Genomic DNA, 17,419 nt, shown 5'->3' on the forward strand with positions numbered 1-17,419 from the left:
CCTCAGGGACCCACCACGGCGGGACCCAGGGATGCAAGGCCGGGCCAGGGAGCGTCCTGCCCTCCAGGAGTTCGCAGTCTGAGGCAGACAGGGGAGGACCCGGGGCCCCACTTCTCCATCCCGCTGACCCCCTCTATCCATGACTTTTCTCTGTTGGAGTTGGGGACACGGTCACCCCTGAGACCCAGGGGCTGTCTCCTGCCTTCCTCAGGCCCCCTATGTGTAATGACTGTCCCCAGGGCCCCCGCCTCAGGTCACTGATCTTCTGTCCACGTGGCTGCTGGGCTTCCTCCCTGCCCATGGCCTCTGACCCCACGGGTCCCAGCCCAAACCCCTTCTCCGTTAGGGGGCAGCTTAGGTGGTCAACATAGGATGTCTAACGGGGTGACGCTGCTGAACGCATGTGGAAGGTGGCCTTTCTCCACGGTGATGTGAGTTCAGTGTCACAGGGATTTTGTTTCAGAAGAGAGGCCAGGACCTGGTTTGGGGCTGATCTGCTCCCAGGCAGAGGGGGGTCCTGCTCCTCCCCTACCAGGAGCCCCAGATGCAGCAGGGCCAGGGGCGGGGGGGGGTCCCCAGGGTCCTCTCTCAGCCTCTAGTGGGAGAGGGGCTCCAAGCAGCATGTCACAGGGACGTCTGTCCAAGTGGACAGACGCGTCGGTATCCAGTTCCTGGGGATTTCCTCTGGCCTTCTGCCCATAATGCCTGAGCATCGCTATCACTCAGCGCCGTGGCTTCCTTGAGAACACTGCATGCCGGGACCGACCTACATGTGCTCGTGGGGCACTTGTGGGATCCAGTGAACCTGGGCTCCTCCCCGTGCAAAACATCGTGTGTCCTTTTGAATATCGATGCTGTCCCCCCAGTATTTGAGGAGTGAGCATTCCTTTTATGACAGGCTTCAGACTTGTGGCAGCGAATATGACAGGCTGGGGGCAGAAAGAGGCCGGCAGATGCGGACACAGTCTGGGCTCCAGTGCAGGGCAGCGGACCCCCATGGGACTGAGGCCAACCCCGCTCCCAGGCCTGTGCCCGTCTTCCTCCCTGACTGTTGGCCCCTCCTCAGTCTGAGCTGGAAGTCAGGGGTGACTGGTTTTCCAGAACCTTACCATGGGCAAAAAAGGGGGAAGACGGGGGGCCCAGTTCGGCTGTCTTAGGTCCCTTTCTCAAGTCTGGACATGGCCCTGGGTGGCCTCCCACAGCCCCAAACCTCAAGTGTGTGGGTTCCTCACCAATATTTAGACTCCTCCTTTCTATTCTTTCATAGCGCAGCTGTCATTTCCAATCAGTGCCCCTCACAAGGATCGGTTAGCAGGGGGGAGGTTTCTGATTTCTAGAACCCTCCTCCCCCAGCAAGTCAGGCTTAGCTGATTCTTCTCCCAACAGAGGGAGTTGGTGTGATCCCGCTGAAGGGCCCCCCACGAAGGGAGAGGTATCTGCCTGTGGCTCTCCAGACGCGGGACACATTTCCAGAGAAAAATTTGGTAGAAGATCCTTGACATTGGCGTTCAGATCTCTGCATTTGAAATCAATTCGTCACTTCTCTATATGCGGAAAACTCTTCTGACAGCGATGAGTATGATCTTAACCCGTATATTTGAACCTAAGGTAGATTTTCCAGGACAAGTAAATCTACTCAGATTTTTCATTCAAGACAACTTCTTCTGGGCTCATGGCCTTTTGCTGGTTTCCGTGGATCGATCTGGAGGGCGGTGGAGAGCAGGTCTGCATGGCTTGGGAGGAAGTGTTTTATTCTGCTGGTCACAGAGGCCTCCCCTGCGTGGTCTTTGGCGAGACTGAAGTCCATCGTTCAGGCTTCCTGCTGAGGGAGGAGACCGGGGACTTGCATGGCACAGGCGGGCTGTGAGACAGGTGGGCGGGGGCAACAGAGAAGGGGTCTGGCAGCCCCAGAGATGGGGAAGGGAGGGGGCCCCAGGGGGTGAGGGAGCAGAGGAATCTCTCCGAGGGGGCAGGAGGGGTGGCATGGCCCCAGGAGGGAGCAGGTAACCCAGTGGGGGCTGTGAGAGGGGCAGGGAGAGGCCAGGCAGTGGAGCGGAGGGAGGAGGGCAGGGGAGGTGGCAGGGAGCGGGGAGGCACCTCACCTGGAGAATGCGAAGCAGGCTCTCAGAGAATTTCTGACTCTCCTTGTAAAGACCCGGCCAGGGCTGGAACCTTCTTCCCTGGTGGAGCACGAAGGTGTCCCAGCAGTGCTCAAAGTCTGCAGGGGTTCGGAGAGGGATGTGAGCCATGGTCTGCGGAGGGCTGGGCGCCAACTCAGGTCTGAATCTCAGTGACAGGCTGTGTCCCTCCTAGCTGCACCCCTGCTCTCTCTCCTCTGGGGTCCCCCGGGCTCCCCGGGACTCTGTCTTCAGGCTGGAACCTCAGCCAGCCTGGCCTCCCTTCTTCCTGCAAACCCCAGTCTCCCTGGCATGCCCACCCACCATTCTCCGGGCCTTCTGCACACACCTGTCCTGCGCTGACCTCTCTCTTCTCAGCGACCCTGCTGTCCTCTGCTGTCCAGGCACCCTAGCCTCCCATCCACAGCCAGCCCACAGGGGCCACCCCAGGGACACTACTCTTGTCCTCCCCCATATCACCCCCCCCAGGCCTCTCCCTACCCTGCACCCTCCACCCCTGTGCCCTGTAGGAGGCCCACACTGACCCCCGGCGTTCATGATGGCGATGCTGGCCCCAGCCCTCTTCAGGGTGCGCAGCCCCTGCTCATAGTGTCCCACGCTGTAGATGCGGGAGGCATAGAGGTTCAGGCTCACGTGGCTATTGTCCCCCAGAAACTCAGCCATACGCTGGGCACAATCAGCACAAGGGCTCCAGGAGAGAAAGCAGGTGACCCTGTACTGGTGTTCCGGGTCCAGGTTCCAGGACTGGATCTGCTCCAGCAGGAAGGACTCCGCATGGCGGGAGAGCGTGGGGTCCGGGTCACTCTGGGCACACAAGAGGCAGGAAAGGCTTCTGTCATTGGTGGTGAGTACGGGGGAGGGGGCACCAGGGAGAGGCAGGGAGGTCCTGGCCTCAGGCACAAGATGCAGGAGGAGCCCTTCTCAGAAGGAGCCGAATGGGATCTCCCTGCAGTGTTCCCAGGCTCTAGGCTCCCCACCACTGGCTGCCAGGCCCACTAGGGCACGTTCCCAGGGTCCGGTGAGCCACTGAGCACCTTGCGTCTGCCTCTGTCGCTCGGGCTCTGCATCCTGCTCTACCTGCCGGGCCTTCTTCAGATTCTTGAGATTTCACTTATCATGGGATTTGCCTCAAGTTTGACTTTGAAAAGATGGCGTTACATTACGTTTCAGCGTGACCACGGAGTTTCTATGTTTGTGCCCCAGGGAAGGGGCTTCAGGACCCTCACCTAGCGGGGCCCTGCAGACAGCAGCAGAAGAGCCCCCGGAAAGGGAAAGGGGGACCAGGGGAGCTCCGAGTTCCCTGGCCTGGTGCCCTGGCAGTGGAGGCTTCCTCCAGGCAGGGATCCAGCCCTGTCTTCACCCACCGCCACCGAACCCCACTCCCACCTTGGCACCAGCGCTCCTGCAAGCTTCTGCCCTGGCCCTCACCCTGTGCTGAGCCCATGGGTGACACAGAAGGGCTCACTCTGCAGGGAGGAATGGGGAAGGGGCACCCAGCCGACAGGCGCCTGGGCATGGGGTGAAAGTCATTGTCGGGGCTCACAGAGCTGTGGAGATGGGTGCAACCTGTCCAGGGAGCGATTGCCAGCCCGGGACCCGGAGCAAGTCAGGTCAGCGGCGCAAACTCAAAGATCTGGGCAGAGTGGGATGGGGACTTGGGGACCGAGGGGGTTCCCTGGGCGATGCTGGAGTCGGGAGCAGTGCCCTGGGCAGGATCTCCAGCAGTGGGCAGGGGCCCTGCCAGGGTACCCGCTGGTGAGCAGGGGGAGCGTCGAGAGCCGACAAATCTCAGGGTCTGTGGCCGGCAGCCGCCCCAGGCAGGGGCCAGGGAAAAAGCTGACCCCTTGTCCAGAAGCCTTTTCCCCTGTCCTAATCCTCCCTCACAGGTACAGCAGTTGGGGTGGGGGTGGAAGGAGGGTCATTAGGTGACAAGAGGGGGTGGTGCCCGTCCCTGGGACAGTGTGACTGCTTTCTGACGTGTGGCTCCAAGCCAGCACCACAGCAGAAACAGTCCCCACCTGACACTAGGCTGAGGGGTGGCCATTGTGGGGACCGAAGGGGAAACATTGATGAGACCCGCTCAGGTCCAGCCAGAACATTCTACCGCGAACGTCCCAGGATGGGGAGGCCGTGTGAGCTGGGGTCCGGCTGGACTGGTCACCTTATTGCACAGGACGCCCTTGTCCTGGCCCGGAGGAATCCCGGATCCCTGACTGGGATGCTCGACCTCATAGCACAGGTAGGTCCTGGACAGCCAGATTGCATTGTGGAAGTTGTCGATGAAGGTGTCCTCGTCCAACCTGTGGACAAAAGGTTTGGGGAGGGGCTGACGATGCTGGCACAGAAGAGAGATTTTACATTAAAAGTGAAGCTACTCAGGGTGCTTGGGTGGCTAAATGGGTTAAGCCTCTGCCTTCAGCTCAAGTCATGATCCCAGGGTCCTGGGCTTGAGCCCCGCATCGGGCTCTCTGCTCAGCAGGGAATCTGCTTCCACCCCTCTCTGCCTGCCTCTTTGCCCACTTGTGATCTCTCTGTCAAATAAATAAACAAAATGATATTTTTTAAAAAACAGTGAATATACTTGGGGCTGCCTGGGTGGCACAGTGGGTTAAGCCTCTGCCTTTAGCTCAGGTCATGATCTCAGGGTCCTGGGATCGAGTTCCGCACCTGGCTCTCTGCTAGGCAGGGAGCCTGCTTCCTCCTCCCTCTCTCTCTCTCCCTCTCTGTGTACTTGTGATCTCTCTCTCTGTCAAATAAATAAAATCTTAAAAAAATAAAAACAGTGAAGATACTCAATCTTTAAACAACTCAACTGTTTCTTATGGGCTCCTTGCCGTTTGCTGGTGCCCCATGCCCTTTCCCCCAGCACCCCACATTCTGGCCAGACCCACAGAGGATGGGCTTCCACTGGCTTTGCTGGATCCACCCAGCCTCCCTCTGGGACACCTTCTGGGAGCTCCTGGGGGGCCTGCCCGCTGCTCTGTCAGGGGACCCCCAGGAGTCGCCCAGGGCACTCAGACCCTCTGCTCGGTCCTCTCCCTCTGCCCGTGGTAGCCTCTCATCCCATCTCCTGGCCTCGCCGTCCATCCTTGTCCCCAAGGAGCTACTCCTCTGCATGGAGGGACATCCCGGCCCTTTCCCCTTTGGTTCAAGGTTGGCCCACTCCGAGTGCGCACCAGGCCCACATATACAAGTGCAGGACCACTGCCAAAAAGAGGACCCAGGAGCCTCATCTTAAATAGCCGTGGGATTTTCCCTAAAGATGAAAATACCAAAGCCCTTTGCAGGCCCAAAATCTTAAAGCTGAAAGGGACCTCCTGGCCCTCAGCTCAGAGGGATCCCCCAGCAGGAAGCATAGACTCCCAAGGGCATTGGAGGGAGCCAAGGATGGAGACCTTCAGGGACCATTCCCCAGGAGTCCAGGCGAGGCCGGTTGGACAAGCAGACTGGGCATCGGCGGACGGGGCTCGGTGGGCGCGGCACGGGCCAGCAGGAACAGGCAAGGAAGAGCAGGGACCCCCAGGGCTCCAGGAGGAGACCTCGAGGGAGTGGCATGTCCCCATCGGGCAGCCCCGAGGAGGCGCTCAGGAGGAGAGGGCATGCAAGGGGAGGTTACCTGTCCCAGGCCTCTGCGCCGGCATCCATGTCTCGGTCCCTTCACCACGCTGGGCTCTGTGTCTGGGGCTTCTCTGCCTCGTCACGCCTATGCTGTGCTCTCAGGGTGCTAGTGAAGGACCCAGGTGCCTTATAAGCCATCAGAGCTCCTGGAACCGGCTGAGCTGGCATGACTGGGACACACCCCGTCCTAGACTCGGGCTACTCATGCCGCCCTCATGGGTGTTGAAATAGGAGGAACTTCTCTGCCAGCGGTCACATCCCTAAGTCCTCAGGGTCAAGTTAGGTTTTGGTTTCTCTGCTCTGACAAAGGCCCTACCTGGAAGCCTCGAGGAGTGACCGAGGGCAGATGGGGTCCAGGGAGAGTCGGGTCCCTCTGGGCAGCGGGCCCAGCACGGCAGGAAGTGAGAGGACAGGTGTCCGGGCCTGGAGGAAGGTCCTGGCCCAGGACACAGTGCCCCAGAGGGAAGGCTCCCGGGGACCCCACCCTGGGTCCCCCTCAGCAGCCAGCTGGACCATCTGGGGGAGACCCCTGCTTGCACTTGCACACAACAGGGTCAGAGGTGGGCGGGAGCATCTGGTCTGAGAGCCTCAGCAGAGCCTTCACCCCTGCACCTGCCAAGGGAGGACGACAAACCTGGCTGAGCTGCCCTCAGGAGCCCAGCACCCAGTGGAGGATGGCAAACTGGCCGTGGGGCATTTGTACCCCGTTATCGGCAGAGGAAAGAGAGGCTCCCAGAGGAAATGGGACGTGGCCAGGACCGCACAAGTGTGGAAGGATGCAGCGCTGTTGTGGGGATACAGGCCTCCAAAAGGGCAGTTCTCTTGCTCTGGTGTTGCTCTCAGGACCACGAGGAATGAGGGGGAATTTGCATTCCCGCCCTGAGCAGGTCCCGGAGTCCCAGCTGGCCTTGCGTCCCCTTGGTCGGCCCCTCTGTCCCACTGACTCCCCCATACTGGCTTCCCCTAGAACCCGCAGTCCTGGCCCAGGGCCACCCCTCCCTGGGGGATGTGTCTGTCCTGGGGTTACCTGGGACAACTGGGGCCTGAGTCACAGCCTCTGCCTGCACCGAGAGCCGCCGGGCTCGTCCCCCTCCTAGGCCGAATCTCATCCTCACGCTGGGAACCTCAACACCGTGTCCCCTCCTTCTCGGGCAGCATCCCTGGTCCCGGAGAGATGGGAGGCTGCCCTCCCCGTATCTGCACTGAGTTTCCGCCCCTGTCCTCCATCCTCTAGACCCAGTCCCCTCTAGCCTTGATACGGTGGCCTGGGGGCCTAGGTGGTCTCCAGCACTCTTGCCCAGGACTCATACTTCCCAGGTCCTAGGGTTTGCACACAGCAGACCGGCACACCCAGCCGTCTCCGGCCCTCTTGACCTGGAGCCCTCATCCCTACCTGGACTGGGGCTGCAGAGGCCAGACGTGGGCCCCTGAGGATTTCCCCGAGCCAGTCCCTAGCTGTCGCCTTCCGTGGTGGGGTGGATGGGGGGATGCGGCCCTGAGGAGACCAGGCTCTCCTCGAGAACCCCCCGAAGTCTCTCCAGGCCCTCACCCGCTGGGATGATCTCCTCTGGTTCCCGCACACACTAGGTTTCCTTGGAGGGACCCCTGTGCACTAAGGCCCGTGCGGGGGGCAGACGGTGTCTCTAGGAAGTCAGGGTCCTGCTGCACAAGCCCCTGCCCTGGGAGACCCTCAGAGGACAGCCCCCCCGCCCATCTACCCCTGCCTTCCCAGGGAGCAGCAGCAGCTAGAGCACCGGTGTCTCTCTGGGCTGAGTCTGCATCACTGGCTCTCGTGACCAAAGGTGCCCCTTCAACCATGCTGCCACGTTTGGCGGGGAGACCAGTGGGGGCCCCGTGGCAGGGAGGGCACTTTGATCCTGTGTCCCGGGGGCAGACTCCCTACTAGGCTTGCTCCTCTGGTAGCAGCTCTGAGGCCTCCAGTTCTGGAAAATCCACTGGTACCCCATCCTTCCCGGATCCCCTGACCCCAGCCTGTCCTGACCTCCCACCCCATGTTGGGTGCTGCCCGCTGCCACCTGGCTGCCTGCTCAGAGGCAGACAAGACCGGCCCCATGCGTCTCCATGTCCGGAAGTCGCCTTTGCAGTAAGCGACCAGAACACGGGCAGAAAGAGGATCTTCGTGGGGAACCAGGTTTTGTTCTTCTCCCGAAGCTTCTGTCTTGAGTCTCCTGTCTGAGTCTGGGTGATGAGGGCCAGGAGCTAGAAGGGTCACTGCGTGGGAGTGGGTGGACCTCCTCTCTCGGTTCTCATGCCCCGGTCCTTCCGGAAGGACCCCCGCCCCGGCATCCTCCCACCACCTCCCTAACCCCCCGGAGCTGGACTCCTGGCGCAGCAGAGGCCCAGGGACTAGTGTGCTCCCGGTCCCGAGCTCCCCGAGGCCAGGGGAGACCATGCTTTGGTAAAGGCCACAGCGGAGCCTGGTGGTGAACTCTGGGTCCAGGAGTCGCGCTCGACACCCCGGACGTGGCCATGACCTAAAAACATGCAGGCAGCTTTCCTTGGTCCCCAAGGCCAGAATCAAGAGCAGGGCAATCATGTCCTGGGGACATGACCACCCTCCTCCCGCAAGTGTGCCTCTGGACCACTGAGTGAACCTGTGAAACGATCCCTACAGGAATCCTGCTGAAATTCTCCCTCAAAGCGTGCCAGGGTCCCAGAAGGGAAGGGAGGACCTGGGTCCCTTGTGAGAGCAGATGTGTGCTCACCCCAAACCCCGGGCAGGGGCAGGCCATGCCAGGACTTCTCCTGTTCCCCTGTCAGGAAAACTGAGAACAGGGCGGTCTGTCCCGGGGGAGCTCAGACTGGGATCTGAGACACGGACTGAAGCTGGAGGGCCCCGGGGAGGGTGCACGCACCCCTGCTCAGCCTGAGTCTGTCTGGGACTCAGGGCATGGAGGGTCCCATTCGTGTCTGGACCCCAGGCCAGGCTGCTCTGGCTGAGGTCCCAACCCTGTCCCCTTGTGGATGACCCCCAAACCCTATAGCCAGGGGCGAGGACAGACTGCCCATATCCTGCCCAGAATGGACTAGCATTCCCGGGCTGTGTCATGTCCTCTTTCTAGCTCCTCTGGGTCGTCCCTGGCTCATGGGCAAAGTTCTGGGACTGGAGTCCGGGGATGACAGGGTCCTGGGGCGACAGGGCCCTGGGGTAGGAGACAGGTCTTCCTGGAACCTACCCTCTGAAGACACTGGCTGTGGGGACCTTCTTCCTGTGGAGACTCTGTCCTCTACCTGGATTGCCCCCTCTGCCCTGAGTGAATGCATTGTGGATTTTTTGGTGATTTGCTTCTAGCAACAGAAGTGAGGATGATGTCAGAGCCCAGAAAACAAAACCAGAAGAGTGATTTCATGTGTTTCTTCCAACAACTACCCTTTTAATAAAAACCTTACAGCGTTTTTCTTTTGGTACTCTGTCCTGACCATACCTAATTTTTTTTTTTTCCTGATTATTTCCCTTCACACCTTCTACAACTTTCTTTTGCATTCAGGTTTTGTCCCAAGCCATTTCCTTTAAAACAATCATATCATTTAGGACAAAACTACCTTTTATCTTTAACAAATGTATTCCCATTCCTCATCTTTCTCACGTATCTCCTACTTTTTACATGTAGGGTTGTTTCCCTTACTTCCATCAGTCTTAGTTACAGTTAGGAAAATTTTCTATTTTTAGAAACATTTCAGTCTCTAGTGACGGCTAAATATTAACCACTTGTGATCAGTTACAACAGAATTCTGTAAATGGCAAATTTATCAGTCAATTAAGCGCAAAACATGTTTACCAACAGATTTAAATATTTTTAGTTCCTTTTCAGTAAGAAGTCAAAAGTACAAATCTACATCAAGTACTCAATGCTTTAGCATTTTATCCCATTTGGTTAAGACATAGATGTTCATAATTTAATTTCATTTGTCATTCAACCAAAACTTTAAACTTTCAGGTTACCAAAGACTTTTAAAGTTATTTTAACAATTAATTACCCATTAAAGCATTGAGACAGACAACTAACCATCAGTTCAGCTATTTCTTTGCTAACAGATTTTAACAAATAACATGAGCTTATTGACCTTCAGTTATCTTGAGTAAAGTTTCACATTTACTGCTGTAACCTTAAAGACATGTCTATCTTAATTAAACCAACAAACTTAACTTAGTTCAAATACTGATTTACATCTCACCTGGACCCACTCCACTTTTAATGTTTACTAGAGACACGGGTGGGAAGACCTGGAGTAGGGGGAGTTAGGTCCAGGGGCCGCTCTTCTTGCTCCTTGGCAGTGCAGAGGGAAGGAGCTGTGGTGTGGGAAGCACTGAGGATGGTCTAGAGGCCAGTTAAGCAGGCCGCACCCAAGTTGATGCAGAAACAGAAGGGGGAGACAGAAGAACAAAGTGATGCCAGAAGGTAGGAAAAGGGTTGCCAGCCTGAGAGCCCATCAGCCCCAACAGAGGAGCATGTCATGCCTTCCCACCAGCGGGGGGTGGGGGGGTGGGGGGTGGGTAGCTAGGCAGTTCACATCGGGCCAGAGAAGACAGGGAACTTCCCCCAAACAAAGGGAGTTTCAGCAGTCACTTGGGAAGATTCCTTCAAGTCTCTGTCTTGAGACATTAGCAAAAGTAAGGGAGAAGCCCCACATCTATTCGGAGTAATGGAGAGATAAAATTCAGAGTCCCCTTACTCTCTGCTTGCTCCATTTCTTCAAACACAGCAAACAACAGAACAGATAACAAAAATACAAGACAAAGACAACTGCAGACACAGCAGCCCTTCTTCAACCAGATATCAAGTCTAAGGGTGTGCAAGATATAATCCCACCTCAAAAACACAAACTGCTGCTGGTGGGGATTTTCTCAGTCCCCTGACTGCCTAGGGGGACTCGAACCCCCTGGCAGGTACCCTGATCACCTAGGGGGACTCGAACCTCCTGGCAATCTATCCGTGGAGGGATGGGGCGTCCCTGCATCCACTCCAGCCCTGGGGATCAATGCTACATCCAGCTTCTCCCCGGTGGGCTATACCCCTGGAGCTCCACAACCAGACAGACAGACTAGATCCTGCAAATAAAATCTTGAGATCTTACCTCTGGAGGCTTTTCCCAGAAATTCTGATGCTGACTCAGTTCTCGTCGTTTGATCCCGGACGAGCCCCCAGAATGCTGGGGTCCATTATCAAAGAAATGAGACTGAGACAAAGTGAAAGTTATGCAAAGCCTTATTTTATGCCAAGCATTAGAAGCTAGACTGACTGGCCAGGGGAATGAGATTGAGACAAAGTGAAGGAGCTTTATTCCATGCCAAGCATTAGAAGTCAGAGTGACCGGCCAGGGCCACCTCTGAGGAGAGCAACCTCATCCTGATCTTGCAGGCTGGTTTTATAGGGCATAACCACAGACCCAAGGTACATGACTCCTATTGTTAAGGCGTTTACTCCTGGACTCGATACCTGGAAACGATACCAGGAACTACTGGGGCATTTATTCCCGGAATGTATTTTGTGGATATAAACAACAATATGGCTACCTAGGCAATATGGAGTCACTCTGGCTAAGCAGGCCCTAATAGTTAAACAGGTTTTATCATTAAATTGGCCCTAACAGAGGGCCTGAGGGAATGGCATTCCCTCTACTCTGATCTGTTCTCATGTTCCCAGCTTCCAACTTCTGGAAGAAGCTTCCAGAATGAGCTGGGTCTGGGTCCTTCCAAGAGAGTGACCGGATCTGTGTACTCAGCTCTTGGTCAAATTGACAGTTAAGATGCCTCTGGCCCAAGAAGCAGGAAGCGTGGGAGGAAGGCTGATTGCTCATTGGCCATCGGAGCTGGGCAGAGAAGAGGGTGAGCCAGAGCAGGATGGTGGCAGTTTCGGAGGGAATGTCCTGAAAGCCCCCACAGATCTCTAAGACTGGCCTTCTGCTTGGTTCTTTTCTCCAGAAGAAGGGGATATTCTGAGCTAGACACTTTGGCCTGTTTTGAGGTTGTAGGCAGTCAAGAGGGGTGGCTTCCCATGTGCCTCCTGCATGGGCAGCAGGACAGACTGTGGGGGACATCCCGAGCTCTTCTGTGGCCCCTAGGCAGCAGGACAGGCAGGGTGCCTCGGGGAGGGACACAGCTAGCCGGCCAGGATCAGAAAGAGAAACAGCTGGTCTGAATGGGACCCGAGACATTCTCCACAATGATTTTAAGGATGTCTTCCAGACGGAACACCTGCCCTCTTGCTTTTCCTGCCTCCACGTGCCTGGAATCCCACCATCTCAGGTTGATCTCTTCATCCTTTTCACCGTGCCCTGGTCCAGGCCAACCTGTGGGTCCCTGCCACCGACTCCCCCCTCCTCGGCCCTGCCAGTGTGTTCATGGAGTCTTCGGCTCTGTGGGCAAAGAACCAGATGGTCCCTCTCTCACCTCTACTGCTCGTGTTTCCCTGTCTCCCCAACTTGGTTCTCGGCCACCTGCCACTTTTGATTCTGCTTTTTTGGAAAAGTTCTGATGACCTCAGTCCTCCTATACCGCATCCTACATTTAAAAAAAATTATTTAAGTGTAAACGGAGTAATTAAGTTCTTGCTCACTTTCCATGGCTGTCTCCAGGCTGCAACCTGCTTGAAGCTTCCCCTCTGGCAGCAATGTGGGAAGGGGACAAGAGACATGGGAGTGAGGGCAGGTGCAGAGGTGACCTGGAGAGAAGTGGTGGCGCTGGGGAAGAGGGGTCCAGGGAAGTGAGGGCTGCAAGGGAAGCAGGGGAGGCAGGGGCAGCTCGGGCATAACCCAGGAGACAGATACGCAGAATAAGGATCCTGCTTTTGCCATACATCTTCAGCTCCAAAAGGCCCTCGGCCATTGTCTGGGCTGAACCTTGTGCCGCCCCAAATCCATCAGCTAAAGTCTCAACCCTAGTGCCTCAGAGCACCACGACCTTTGAGGTACAGATTTTTAAAAGATGGTTGTTAAAACGAGGCCCGATAGGATGGGCCCGAATCCAGTCTGCCTGATATTGTTAGGAGAAGGGGGGAGACAGGGACAGGCTGAGCGACAGCAGGGGCGCCCCTGCCATGAGCACAGAGGACAGACTGCAGACGCCCTCACCCAGCAGCTCACCGTCAGCAAGGACCCTGGTTCTCTGAGAAGTCACATCCTCAGGAAGGATGCTTCTCACAGCTTCCGAGTTTCACACTTAGACGTACTCATGCCCCATTACTTTCAGTTTATTTATTTATTTATTTATTATTATTTTTTTTAAAGATTTATTTATTTATTTGACAGAGAGAGATTACAAGTAGGCAGAGAGGCAGGCAGAGAGAGAGAGGAGGAAGCAGGCTCCCTGCTGAGCAAAGAGCCCGATGCGGGACTCGATCCCAGGACCCTGAGATCATGACCTGAGCCGAAGGCAGCGGCTTAACCCACTGAGCCACCCAGGCGCCCTACTTTCAGTTTATTAACGATTTGGTTAATGCGGTGAGATGGGAGGAAGCGGGTTGGGGGACCCTCACGGGACAGAGGGAGGTCTTGAGGGAAGAGGGAGGGTGTGCAGGAGGGAAGCAGGAGGCTGAGGGGCTGGGGAGGGAGGGGAAGGCGGCTGGAGCCCAGGAGAAGGAGCGGCAGCGGCAGGGGGAGACCAGGAGGTGGAGAACGCCCTCACCCAAGAATATTCTCGAGCTCTTCCGCCAGCAAATCATTATCTCTTAATAGATCCCAACTCTGGAAGCGCATCCCCTTGTGGTCCACAAAGGTTTCCCAACAGTATTCATAATCTGAGGGAAAGAGGGACGAGGGCTGTCAGGTGGGCCCCGGGGGGTCGTCTTCTCATGACCCTGCCATGACCTCCCTGCCAGGCGCCACCAGTCCTGCCTCAGTTTCCCAGGCTCTCCTCCCACGCACTCTCCCTACGGACATTCTAGTCCTCCAGCACCCCCTGCCCGAGTCCTACTCCCTCCCACAGTCCCGTCTCCCCAGCTCTTTCTGCTCTCACCTTCAGAGGAGATGATGTCCAGATGGACCCCTGCACACCACAGCTTGTGGAGCCCGTCCTGGAAATCTGGGTCCCAGAAGTAGTAGAGGCGGGCGGTATAGATGCTCAGCGTGACGTTGCTGTATTCCTCCAGGAACTCAATCACATCCTCTGCGCAGGTGGGGCAGGGGCTCCACGATAAGAACCAGGTGACACGGTAATGCTCTTCAGGGGGCAGATTCTGGTCACGGAACCAAGAGAGGAAGCAGGCTTCTGCGTGGCAGGGAGCCTGGGGATAGACCTGGGAGAGGCGGAGAAGAGAAGGGGATCCTCTTGGCTGGCGAAGCGGGCGGTGGGTCCAGCTGGTTGCCGTGGGAGGAAGGGAGAGCGGGCAGGAGCCCAGGGGCGCGGCGTTCATTGATTTATCCCTCCTTTCCATCGCTCGCTGCACTGTCAGTTTTGACTGGGCCATTCCTTCCACATCAGTCATCAATTCCAACATCCACCCCTCCATCCATCCATCCATCCATCCATCCTACAGGCATCCTACGGGCCCCAGGCCAGGCCCACTGGGGTCCAGGCTGGTTCCATGGGTGCTGTTTGCTGGGGAGGGCCACACAGCCATGCTGCCCCGCAGGGGTATGTGTCTCCAGAACACTTGACACGTGGCTTGTCTGAATTGAGATGTGGGGCAGGTGGAAATACCCGTCTCGTTCCAATGACAGTAAAAATGATGAATGTAAAGGACCTCGTGAGGAATTTTTGGATGATTTATAACCTGAAATAATCTCTTCGATCTATTTCCCAATGCATTACCAATACTAAGCTTATCAATTTCTCCTAAGTCCTTGAACACTGGTACTAGTAGACCTCAAATGACATATGTGACCCTGATGTTTCTATGGGTTAGTACCGGGGTACCCCTGACCCAGCCCACAAAGGCTCTCTCCTGCAAAGAGGCTTTGAAAAGCCTGCAGTGTCAGGAGAGAGGAGAGGGCAGGGGTGTGGTGTGGTGGGAGGTCTCTCGGGAGGGACAGGTGGTTAGGGGGCAGGGCAGGGGGTGGGGGTGGCCTGGCTCCAGCACCTGCTGAAGCTGGTCAGGGTGCAGTGGCAGCCTTCCAGGGAACAGGTCTGGGAGCCGACCTGGGGCGGGCAAACAGACAAGGGGTGCGGGCACTCCCCTGAGGGACCAGAGGTCCAGACGGGTCCAGATGGGTCCAGACGGGTGCGTGGTGCGGCGGGGGAGGACCCGACCGGCAGAACCATTACTAGGGCAGAAAATGCTCCAGTGCCCAATGGCCCTGACATTCTAAAGATGCTCTTTCGTCCAAGATTGCTAGAGGCCGAGCTCCATGAAAAGACTTGGAGACAGATACCGGCGGACACTCTGAACAAGGCTCACGGGCTAAGTCAAACCTATCCTATCTCCAGTTCCAGGAGGGTCAAGCAAGGAGCTCTTGGGCCAAAATCGTAGGAAGATGTCGGGGAAGGAGGAAGGAGCAAGCCCCACGGAGAGCCCCTGTGCGACATCTCATTCCATTCTTTCCCACCTTCCCAGCTGACTCAGCTCCTGCTTGTCAAGGGCCTTACCTTGTTCTGAAAGACCCCCAGGTCATACCAGGAGTCCTCCTCCCCCTCTCCACTTGGAAACAGAGGTAGCAGAGTTTCCGCCCTGAAGCACAGCACAGGCTTGGGAAGTGGAAGAGGAAGATTCAAGGACTTATCTTCTCCAGGGGGTCTCTGGGGGCAAAAGAAAACAGAAAATGCAGGGATGCCTGGGTGGCTCAGTTGGTTAAGCAGCTGCCTTTGGCTCAGGTCATGATCCCAGTGTCCGTGGATCGAGTCCCACATCGGGCTCCTTGCTCAGCGGGGAGCCTGCTTCTCCCTCTGCCTCTGCTGCCACTCTGTCTGCCTGTGATCGCTCCCCCCCCCCCAATAAATAAATAAAATTAAAAAAAAAAAAGAAAGAAAATGCATAGAGCGGTCCCTGGAGTTATCCCAGGGCGGGGTGGGGGTGTAATTGGGGGAGTGGGGGGTGTGGTGGGTGGGGCTCCCAGCCCAGCTCCCCACTCTGGGGTCCTGAGCATTGCCTTCTGCTTTTCCAGGCTGGATGGGGCAAGGGGGTGGGGAGGCGGCTACTGCCAGGGACAGCAGGGACAGGGACCGTCCTGCTCCTTCCAGCCACGCTGATTTTCCTGCTCATGCATTCCCCAACCCTTTAGAAAAATTGCAAAGAGAAATAGGAACCCCCACATCCCCAGAGAATAGCTTTTCTAATTCTGCAATGCAATTCCTTCCTGATTTTTTAACAATGCATTTTTAAAAAAATTGTATCAGGTTAATGGATACCTTCTGACATCCAGGTTACTATTCTAAGTGCTTTAAATATCTGGACTCATAGAGTCCTCCTCAGATCCCCAGGGAGTCACCCCAACTGTAGAGGGAAGGAGGAAGGGGCAGGAGGTGGAGTAGCCTGGCCCCGCCCAGGGCTAGTGAGTGATGGGCATGTGGTGGGTCCCCAGGCAGGCTCTTTCCAGCAAGGACCTCCCATGACAGTGGTGGCAGCAGGATGCTGTCCTCCATGTGCCTTTTCCTCCATTTCAATTTAAATATGTGCGTTTCTCCTGACTGTGGCATCTTCCCCCAACTGCCTGAAGCTGGGCTGGGGGTAGGTTGAAAACTGGCTGCATTTACGTGTCTGCCTGTGATTGGGAGAGCCCCGCAACAGGTGACGTCACCCCTTGCCTCCAAAATCTATTGTTCCCATCGTGTTTATAACGGTGTACATATTCTGGAAAAATCCATCAGAGTGATTCAAACTAAATCCACCCACTGCTCCGCCCATCCTTTAGTTAAACAGAGCACAGAAACTTCCAGAAGAAGGCCCGGGAGGGGTAGGCCCCACAGACTTTCAGACCCTGAGGCTGGTCTGGAGGACCAAGCGGCTGGGTAGAGGCACAGGAGGGGCATGTTCAGAAGCAGTAGTGGGAGCATCGCCAGAAAAGGGTGAGGAGCCGGCAGGAGTGGGTCCTGCAGAGAAGAAGCTCAGAGAGGGAGAGCAGGGAAGAGGGACTGCGGGTAGAAGGAGGAGGAGGCCAGGGACAGAGGCAGACACGGGCAGGGCTACCAGGAAGGGGGTGCTGCTGCGGAAGGGGGTGGGAGGGCCGCAGACAGGGAGACTGGTGGCCGGTACCTTGGGTCATGGTGCCAGGGGTCCATTCCTCTCACCAGCCTTGCTTTAGGAAAGCTCCCAGATCTGATACCTCGGAGGCCACTGCAGGATGCCCCACCTCCTTCCTTCCCGATTTGGGCTGCCTGGGTAGGTTGGAGGGGGTGGTAGGGTGGGAGGGCCCTCGGGTGGATGCACTTCCTTGGGAACAGACCCAGCAACTCTCCTTCTCTGAGACAGAGCTGCCCCCAGGGTGGAGCCCCACCATGCAACAGGACCCGCGTTATTGCAAAGAGAAAGAGAAAGAGAAAGTAGGATGTCAGAAGGGGTTGGGACAGCCTGGCTGGGGAAGGCAGGAAAGAGGCCTGCGGGCCAGCTCCCAGATAGGCAGGCTCTCTGGAGAGTGGAGTCACCTCATCACCCCTGAGCCGCCAAGTCTGGGCCCAGGTGCTGCTCTCCACTTGTCTGATGAATGCATGGAAGAGAAAAGGAGTGTGGATATGGCCTTAGGACTCTGGTGTTTTCTCCTGACTCCCCAGC

The 17,419-nt window shown here is 56.7% G+C and overlaps 2 protein-coding genes across 2 annotated transcripts in view; both read right to left on the bottom strand.

The window, feature by feature from the left end:
- LOC116592758 (DNA dC->dU-editing enzyme APOBEC-3C-like) overlaps positions 1 to 16,997 on the bottom strand; it is a 36,499-nt gene extending 19,502 nt beyond the window's left edge. Inside the window, exon 1 of the mRNA XM_032346240.1 lies at positions 16,904 to 16,997. Within this exon, the coding sequence (XP_032202131.1) occupies positions 16,904 to 16,929 (26 nt within the window). The 5' untranslated portion in view covers positions 16,930 to 16,997. The remainder of the gene's footprint in view (positions 1 to 16,903) is intronic.
- LOC116592763 (DNA dC->dU-editing enzyme APOBEC-3A-like) lies at positions 4,118 to 5,841 on the bottom strand. The gene is made up of 2 exons (XM_032346252.1): positions 5,755 to 5,841; positions 4,118 to 4,438 (listed from the first exon to the last, which is right to left on the bottom strand). Exons 1-2 carry the CDS (start codon positions 5,781 to 5,783, stop codon positions 4,219 to 4,221), a joined length of 249 nt encoding a protein of 82 aa, XP_032202143.1. The 5' UTR covers positions 5,784 to 5,841; the 3' UTR covers positions 4,118 to 4,218.
- Positions 16,998 to 17,419: the final 422 nt, after the last annotated feature.

This window comes from Mustela erminea, chromosome 6 (genome assembly GCF_009829155.1).
Source record: "Mustela erminea isolate mMusErm1 chromosome 6, mMusErm1.Pri, whole genome shotgun sequence".
Taxonomy (NCBI): Eukaryota; Metazoa; Chordata; class Mammalia; order Carnivora; family Mustelidae; genus Mustela; species Mustela erminea.

Excerpts from the sequence above, each read along its gene's own strand:
- LOC116592763 (XM_032346252.1), bottom strand. The coding sequence starts at position 5,783 with ATGGATGCCGGCGCAGAGGCCTGGGACAG. Across the intron at positions 4,439-5,754 it reads GGCGCAGAGGCCTGGGACAG|GTTGGACGAGGACACCTTCA; the intron begins GTAACCTCCCCT and ends TTTTGTCCACAG.